General features: G+C 30.0%; 1 protein-coding gene across 1 annotated transcript; it reads left to right on the forward strand.

Moving 5' to 3' along the window:
* The first annotated feature begins 432 nt into the window (after nt 1–432).
* Nucleotides 433–2,011, forward strand: LOC123299052 (hsp90 co-chaperone Cdc37). Its single transcript, XM_044881201.1, has 3 exons — nt 433–593; nt 723–1,277; nt 1,456–2,011. The coding sequence occupies exons 1-3, from the start codon at nt 561–563 to the stop codon at nt 1,966–1,968; spliced, it is 1,101 nt and encodes a 366-aa protein (XP_044737136.1). The 5' UTR covers nt 433–560; the 3' UTR covers nt 1,969–2,011.
* Nucleotides 2,012–9,431: the final 7,420 nt, after the last annotated feature.

A 9,431-nucleotide genomic window follows, 5' to 3' on the forward strand; every position in this document is an offset into this window, starting at 1 on the left:
GTTTAAAAAAGGTTTAAAATTTAATTTAAGTTTTTGGCAAGAAAGCGTGTGTATTTTTCCGAAATAAATTTTTGGTGGCTTTTTATTAGCAAAATCAACATTTTGAAGTACTTTTTCAAAAATAGTGGAATACCCTATTTAGAAATAATTGCATTTTGAAGAATTTACTTTTAGACAAATTCTAAACCATATTTTTAATTTTAAGTTAAAAGATTCTTAGATACAAGACCAGATTGAGGAACAAAAACACGGAAGATCAGAATTAACGGAAAAGTATTCAAGAATTAACCATTCTTAATAAAATATGGATTGGTTGATGTTTCTTTGCTCGCAAATCGTAGAAAAATGTAATAACATATCCATGTTTGCCCATCACTAAGTGAGTAAACCGGTGATTAGTTATTTTATTATTAAAGTGATACCAACATTCGATAATTTTGTTGTGAACTGTCAATGTAAAAACAAATTAGAATTATCCAGAAACTATCCGTTGTATTATTTATGAAACTTTATTGAAGAAAAATTAGTGAATTTAAGTGAAATATTTATCTTGAAAGAAAATGGTCGATTACAGCAAGTGGAAAAATATTGAGGTAAATAATTTATAAAAGAAAAAATTAACAAAACTGTTGAACAACAAACTGCAATCCACAACACCCGAAAAGTTTTGATGAACTCGAAATTAACAAAAATGTATTTTATAAAGAATTTTTGTTTCTTAGATTTCAGACGATGAGGATGAAACACATCCAAATATCGATACCGCATCATTGTTTCGATGGCGACATCAGGCTCGTATCGAACGTATGGAAGAACACAAACGAGAAATTGAGGAATTAGAAAAACAGAAAAAGTTGCAAGAGAAGAAGAAAGCTGAAATAAAAACAAAATTATATGAAAAAGCAAATGATCCTGAAATACAAGATACTTTAAAGAAACTTGAACTCGAGGAACAACAGTTAAAGGAAAAGGAAGAGGAAATTAAAAAGAAAGAAAAAGTAATGCCATGGAATGTAGATACAATTGCTACCGAGGGCTTCACGAAGACTGTAATTAATAAGAAAGATCCATTACCAGACGAGGAAAATTTAACCGATGAACAACGTGAAGCAAATTTAAAGAAATTTATTAAAGATAATGAGAAATTATTGAAGAAATTTGGTATGTTGCGTCGATATGAAGATTCACAAGCTTTTTTGCAAGAACATGGTCAATTGGTTTGCGAAAATACGGCTAATTATCTAGTGATATGGTGTATTAATTTAGAAATGGAAGAGGTAAGTCTTAATATCAGTAATTATTGGGGATTATTGGTAAAAATGGTGCGAAAATTTGAAATAAGATCTATTTTACCCCATAAAACAGGCTGATCAGAAAACAGGAATAATTTTTATTTAAGTTAATCTTGCGAAATAACCACATAATTTTATGTTAACTGTTCTAAATTTCTTTTAGAAACACGAATTAATGGGTCATGTGGCGCATCAAACAATTTGTATGCAATACATATTGGAATTGTCGAAACAATTAAAAATCCATCCACGCGCATGTGTAGGTAGTTTTTTTACTCGCATTAAAATTGCTGAACCCGAATACAAAGCATCATTCGATGATGAATTAAGGCAATTTAAACAACGTATACAACGACGTGCCCAAGAAAAAATCAAAGAAGCATTAGCTGAAGCTGAAGAAGAAGAACGTAAAGCACGTTTAGGTCCTGGGGGTTTGGATCCAGTCGAAGTATTCGAAACGTTACCACCTGAATTACAGCAATGTTTTGAATCAAAGGATATTCAATTATTACAAGAGACAATTGCCAAAATGGATGAAGAACAAGCTCGCTATCACATGAAACGTTGTGTTGATTCTGGTTTATGGTTACCGGATGCGAATAAAGCAAAGGAAGAGGAAAATGCTGCTGGTCCAGAGACTGAAAAAACAACATCAGATAAAACAACTGAATCGTAAAAATTTTTTATCAATAAAATTTATTGTTTGCTTATTATTACTGCCCGTAATTATTATTTTTTTAATTGTTTTAATCAATAATTATAAATATATTTGAGTATAATCTTTAAAAATTGAACATACTTTAATGAAGAAGTCCTTAAAGTTCTTAAAGGTCATACCATTCTTAAGAAACTATAATAAGTTTTTCCTTGTAAATACCACTAAACACGCTATGTTAAAATCGAAACAAAAGAAAGGTCGGAATTGGTAATCGATTATTCCTTTTGGTAAATAAACTCTCACTCTAATTATGTATTAATTCAAGTATTAACTTATACGATCGTAATATTCAACCGTGCACAGTTGGCTCCACACTATTAGCTCACGAACTCGAAATAAAATTTAATGACAAAAAAAGCAGTATAGTTTCTTCTTTTGCTGTGTCTTGTACACATTAACTCTGTTCTATTAATATGGGAAACATGCATCAAGGACTGTACATGTAAGAGAGGACGAATCAATCATCAAGCCAATTAAACCGACCATTTTCGACTATAGAACTTGATCGAACCATAATTCACATTATTTTTATTTTCATGATACAAGCTATCGATTAAGCCTTCATTTCCTTCAGTTCAACAAGCATATTGACACCGAAGGGAATGCAGTTTTTAATGTCGTTTTGATCAAAATTGACACACTTTACGACCCGCTCTAAGGTAGACACGAGAAAATGAGGTACCCAAATTTGTAACTGTCTTCATGGAATGAAATATTGTACGTCCACTATCAAAATTTTTCTTAAAGCAAATTAAAGACTGTCTAGGAAACACCCACTTCCTACCTTGTCAAACTAAGCTTTATTTCACCCTCCTCCTCTTCGCATGCATATTTCAGGCCTTACCACAAATTTGTTAGGCAAAAAACATAGAATAATTATTTTATGTACGAGATTGCTGAAAATATTAATAAATAGAAATAATAATAAAACTTTATTAATAATTAAAACTTTTGTAAAAAAAAATGTTTTATAAACACAAAACAATAATTTCAAAACAAATACTTATTAGAATTAAATTCTGATGAAGTAATTAAAATTCGTAACGTATTTTGATTCAAGATAGAAATATGTTTAATAATTGATGCATTATCATTATTGATATCAATCACTAATGTATGTAATTTTGTTAAATAATCTGGTAAATTTATCAATTGTTTAACATTTAATTTTGTACAATATGCAATATTTAAATATTCTAAATTTGTACATTCATCAAGAATCTTTGTGATTTTTTCAATATTTTTACAATTTTGTAATATTAATTTCTGTAAATTGCTATTACAACATTTTATAATTGCATTTAAACCACGGTCTCTTAATTTCCAACTACCTGTAAATGAAAATTGCTTTTTGGTAATGGCTTTCGAGATAAATGTCGACCTTTAGAAGAATCTGGTCTCTACAGAATTTTCATTTCAAAAACTCATTCAAGATTCGAATGATTAATTCTTTGACAGGAACTTTATTGTTACCATTCTTCAAAGACCGGCATTGCATACTAGATGTTCTCAAGCTAAGGTGGTTACATTAAAGTTATTGCCCCCCTGTAGGCGCTCATTTTAAAAGAAATTGCGTTTATTAAAATCACAGAAAAGAATCTGGAAGATGTTGAATAAACCCAGATTTAGTAACATTCTATTTCCAACAGATCTCAATAAACCGATACTGTCTAATCGTGATGTAATAAATAGTTAGATGTGTAAACAGATAAATTTTCGTCTTATTCTGTACTTTCCTTAACATTGCTGTATTGTTATTATATGATCAAGTTTCTTTCTATATGGCTATTCTTTTTTGCTTCCAATAATTTGATTAAATAACTTATCAATATGGTCTTCGAAGAAATTTTAATTTTCGTGCGCATGAGCACATCTTATAACTGTTTACATCATGATTACAACAATTAACCTTTTACAGCTCTATCCTTCATACCTTGTACTAAAGCCTCACTAAACAGCTTCAGTTTACGCCAAATTGCGATCACCCAAAATATTCAATTAAGCCTATTCTACAATTGAATTCGTACGTCGTTGTTTATCGGATTATTAACGCCTGTGACACAATTATTGTATAAAATGTCCTATATATAGTTTATATTGGCACATGGTCTGTCTCATCCGACAAACGACATACGACTTCAGCTATAGAATAGGCTTTATTACTTATTTTATGAAAATGTAGTGTATATAAGAATATTTTTAAAATAAAATGTTATCTATACAAGAAATACAGTGTGTGTGATTAAAAATTAGCATACCTGATATATCAAGTGCAGTTAAATTCTTCATCACATCTTTCCCTTCGGTAAATAAATGAACATAATCACTAGTAGTGATTTGTGTTGCTTTTAATAATTTCAAACATTTCAATTTCGGTAAATAGCCCCATAAATTACGAAATAATTGGCTCGAAAAATTTGTAGCATTCATTAAACATAATTTTTCCAAGTTGGAACATTTTAATATGCTCTAAAACAAAATTATTTAGGTATATTATTTACGACGATTTACGAGGTTCTTGGTAGATATATACTCAGGGGAATGAAGCTGAAAATAGGGTACAACCTCCGAAATCCAAGTAACTGCATCGATTTTGTTGAAATTTTGGAAAGAAGCTCTACTTACCATCCTATTCAAAATCTATATCATGCCGAAGGGCGCTTTTTATCCTAAGGGGGTGAAAACTACCCCTTAGTGCAAAAATGCAATAAAAAGTGTTTTAAGGACTTTGTAAGAGTGGGGAATGATAAATTATGTTGAATATGAGTTGTCCTATGATTTATCATTACAAGTATAATTTTCAGAATGTTTCAACCCTTAATAATTATCATAAATTACGATGAAAAAAACGATTTTTCGACATTTTCACAAGATTCAATGCTTAAAATTCATGGAATTTTTTGAAATTTTGTAATTAAGCTCTACAAACCATCCTCTTTAAAGTCTGCTCTATGCCGATGTTTTATTTTTTCAATTAAGGGAGAAAACTACCCCTTATTAGAAAAATGCAATAAAAACAATTTAAAAGTGTTTCAAAGTGCTTTGCAGGATTGAGTATAGTAAATTATGTTAAAAATTATTATTTGAAACATCATTCAATCCCAAAAAACATCCCCTTTATCCGTAGATTATCCCTTGTATTTATCAAAATGAATAAAAATAACAAATTTATCTTATTTATCGTTTACTTTTTTGCAATTTTGTAATTAGGCTTTACTTACAATCCTCTTCAAAGCCTGCCTCCCCCAAAGTGTACTTTTTGCCCTTAGAGGGGAAAACTACCCCTTATAAAAAAATGTATAAAAAATAAATAAAAAGTGGTTTAAATTGTTTTGCTGGATTAAGTAATAATAAATCTTTGATTTTTAAATAAAGATGCAAGTGAAATTTCACATAAAATTGTGTAACTTACGAAGGAATATACACACTCTTATGTGAAATTTCAATTGCATCTTTATTTACAAATCAAAGATTTATTATTACTTAATCCAGCAAAGCAATTTAAACCACTTTTTATTTATTTTTTATACATTTTTTTATAAGGGATAGTTTTTCCCTCTAAGGGCAAGTACACTTTGGGAGAGGCTGGCTTTGAAGAGGATTGTAAGTAGAACCTAATTACAAAATTTCAAAAATATGTGTGTGTGTGTGAGTCTGTGTCCATGTGCTGTGTGTTTTATGAGTATATATGAATATCACTAGTATGGCAGAATACATGCGTTAAGCAATGCATCTAAGTGAGGTATTATATATATGTGTTTAGCATGTAATTGCCTCTACAGATACGACACGACAGATCTTCTGTTGTGTGCATGCAGAGAGTGGGAGTTTTGTTGCACACATATGTACAATACCTCTCACTTAGATGTATTGCTTAACGCATGTATTCTGTCATACTAGTGATATTCATATATCTATATGATACAAAAACACATTGTATACGTTTTGTCATCATATAGGTGCTATAAATTTACTTTGCTCCAAAAAGCTTAAAAATTTTTTTTTTTGTATTTTTGGGATAACTTCTGTAATTTTTTATCGATTTTGATTTTTCAAAAAGCATTTGGAAGATAGTTTTAAGGACAATAACATCTGAAAGTTTCATCTTTTTATAACCCTTAGTTTTGAAAAAGTGAAGGGTCAAAAGGCTCAAAACATGGGGTTTTCACGCGGGTATGCGGACTTAGAACGTTAATATCTCCGTTAAATTTCATCTTAGAAAAACAAACAAAAGGAAAATGTTTGTTAAAAACAGGCCTACATTTTTGTTCTCGAGTATGTTTTTCGTAACTGCAGTAGTTTTTTAGTTATTTCGAAAAAGAAAACAAATTTTTTTTGATATTCGAAAATTTAAAAAAAGTTGATCGTGCCTATTTCTAAAAATAAGCCTTCAAACCCAGTGTAACTTCTTGATCACATATACGAGACTCAAATGAAGTGAACTGTGCAAGGAAATTGATTTATTACAATTTAAGTGGAAATGGTACCCATCCTATGTGAGATTTTTCTTTTAAAAATTTGAATAGCCCACGTTCTTTCAACTGTAACTCACTCAATTTTTGTCCGATTGACTTTTAACACAGCTCATTTTGAAGGTATTTTCAAGCACTACAAAGATTCGGCTTATAAAGCTATAAAATTTCATTTTTTCCTCGTTTTTAAACGTCAAACACCAAAAAAAAAAAAAAATGAATAAAAAACAAGATTTTTTGATACGGTATTACTTACTGATCGTTGTTTTTTATAAATCGATTAAGCAATCATTCTTTTTATTTTTTTATTGGCTACAATTTTGTTCATTACAACTATGGTAAAAAAACGCCTAGTTTTTGAGTAATTCACGAAAAATCAACTGAAAACGTGCTTTTTTTATGTCAAATCTGTGCGCTTTCTATTGCAAATAGCTTAAAAAGTATTTGGTTAATAAAAAAGTGTATATGACATTTTTTGCTCAAAATTGGGCATTCTATCGATTCCAGGAGTTATTTTGACCAAAACTATTTCCACCCCCGAGAAGGGGTGGCAACCACCCCCAGGAAGGAAGCGCCCTTCGGCGTGATATAGATTTTGAATAGGGTGGTAAGTAGAGTATATTCCCAAAATTTCATCAAAGTCGATGCGGTTACTTGGATTTCGGAGGTGAAAACCTTCATTCCCTGGGGTAATAAGCACATTATCAATACACCTCTGGGTGTCAAATGAAGTTAGCATTTTCATTGAGAAAAAAACATAGGTAAGTATTGAACTCATTCTAGTAGGACGATTCTAGCCATACTGGAGCAACATTCAGACTCTGGAATTAGAACCAGCTGGAGGCATCAAGCTCTGATTGTTACAACATGTTTAATCAATGAATGTAGCAAGCGTTTGGTTGTATTTTTCTTCAAGTTTCATTTCTCTTACACCTCTCCAATGCTTGGATAAAAATAGTGTTCTTTTAGTTAATTACACCATTGTGTAATGGAAATATACCTCAAATCCGGTAGTCGATAATTCCAAACAATCAATTTTCAGTACCCTTAAGGTAGATTCTAAATTCGAAAATAGGAGTCTTGCATCTTCATTTGTAATAGTCAACGAGTACTTTTTATATGTTTTATTAACAAGTTTTAATTCTTCAAGAGAATGAAAATTAAATACAATTTTAAACAGATCATGCTTAGTAACGCAAGGATTCTCACTTAAATTTATACTTTTTATTGTTCTACACGTTGATAATTCGTTGTAGAAACGTTTCGAATTGAATTGCGTACCTGAAATAAATTTATAAACCATAAATATATTCATGAATCAATCGTTCTGGTTGGGTTACCTACCTTTTAAATCTAATGTATGTAAGTCTGGACACGATATTAGAATATTACATAATACAGTATGTGGCAATATTTCTTTTTCATTACAGAATCTTAATGCAAGATGTTTAATTTTTTTATTACAACGGCATAATTGTCGAATAATTATTTGTACATTTGACATAGAAATTAACTTTAAACATTCTAGTTTTGGCGAATCACGCAATAATCGACAAATAACTCTTAAATCAACTTCATCGTTTTTAAATGATAATATCTTCCATAAACTTGGATCTTTTCCAGCCAAACGCCAATGTCTACATACCTTATGTAAAAAATAAGTTTTACTTAGAAATTTTCTTCCCCTGGTCAATACTGGATCTTTCGCAGCTATGTGAGATGTTAATCTGGCTTCTTGATGCTTCTTTTTACTGTTTTCGCACTAATATTTACATCTCGTATATACTGCAGCTTGTTTCTTATCTCAGTTACAGTGACAGTGAGATTTTTAAGTGCAAAGCTTACCATAAATCAGTCGTCATTGGGTATTGTTTTTGGTCTTGTACATTATGTCTTTCGTAGAGTACCGTCTATTGATTGAACGTCCCGTTGAACGTTTAACATTCCGAAAAACTTAGCCTTAAAATTGCCTAATTTTAGGAATGCGGCAGAATTACTCAGGAATTCGTTGAATATTTAATTAGAAGTATGTCAAGAAGACTGGAATGTATGATAAAAGCAAGAGGGAGAATACGAAATACTGAAAATTTAATTTGTCGACCTTGAACAAAAATATATCCAGCAGTGTATTTACAAAGGAGAAAACACGGAATGTGGGAATAAAATGTTTTCTTAGACGGTTTATGGGATTGAATAAAATATATTTTACTTACCCGTAAAACCGATCGGCCTATTTCAATTTCAGTTAGATATGAAAATATATGAATCAATATATTTTTTGGTAAAGTTGAATAATCATTCGGTTTTACTGGCCATACAGAAGAACAATTACTCTTTGTGGACTTGAAAGAGTCTTGAGATGAAGATGAAGATATTAAAGATGATAATGTGAAATAAATCTCATTTTCCAATCCTAATATATTTGATAAACTTATTGAATTTTTAATTTCTTTGTCCATAATCCACAGTTAAAAATAATTAAAATAATATACAGTCAAAAAATTACAAGAAAAAATTGTCAAAAATGTATATAAGTAAATTAAAAAATTTTAAGTTACCTTTGCATAATATAATGCGCGAAAATAAAAATTATAAAACTGAAGGATGATATTTTTTATTTTCGCTCATATTTTCTGTGGATTATCATTTCAAAGATCTTCAAGAGAATTACAAATCTTAGAAATTATATGGTCCGAGTTTCCATCAACATTTGATATCAGTAATAAATACACTTCTAGAAATTCTACTAAAGTACGCCATGCCTAATTTTTTGTCTACATAAGTTGGCCGTTCTGCTTCACAGCTCCAAAAATTTTTACTGACATTTTATTTGTTCACTAATTTATGAAAAACCTTGTATATTGGAAAACAAAACAAATTTTTCATTTAGACGTTAATATATTTATGCAATAGTTTTTGTTTTTACAATAATTATATTTTTTTCTACAG

Source organism: Chrysoperla carnea, chromosome 1, assembly GCF_905475395.1.
Source record: "Chrysoperla carnea chromosome 1, inChrCarn1.1, whole genome shotgun sequence".
In the NCBI taxonomy this organism is placed as follows: domain Eukaryota; kingdom Metazoa; phylum Arthropoda; class Insecta; order Neuroptera; family Chrysopidae; genus Chrysoperla; species Chrysoperla carnea.

What these genes read in the sequence shown, in the direction of transcription:
- LOC123299052 (XM_044881201.1), top strand. Translation starts at nt 561, where the DNA reads ATGGTCGATTACAGCAAGTGGAAAAATATTGAG. An exon ending in GCAAGTGGAAAAATATTGAG is followed by an intron (nt 594 to 722) that starts GTAAATAATTTA and finishes TTTGTTTCTTAG; the next exon opens with ATTTCAGACGATGAGGATGA. An exon ending in TTAATTTAGAAATGGAAGAG is followed by an intron (nt 1,278 to 1,455) that starts GTAAGTCTTAAT and finishes AATTTCTTTTAG; the next exon opens with AAACACGAATTAATGGGTCA.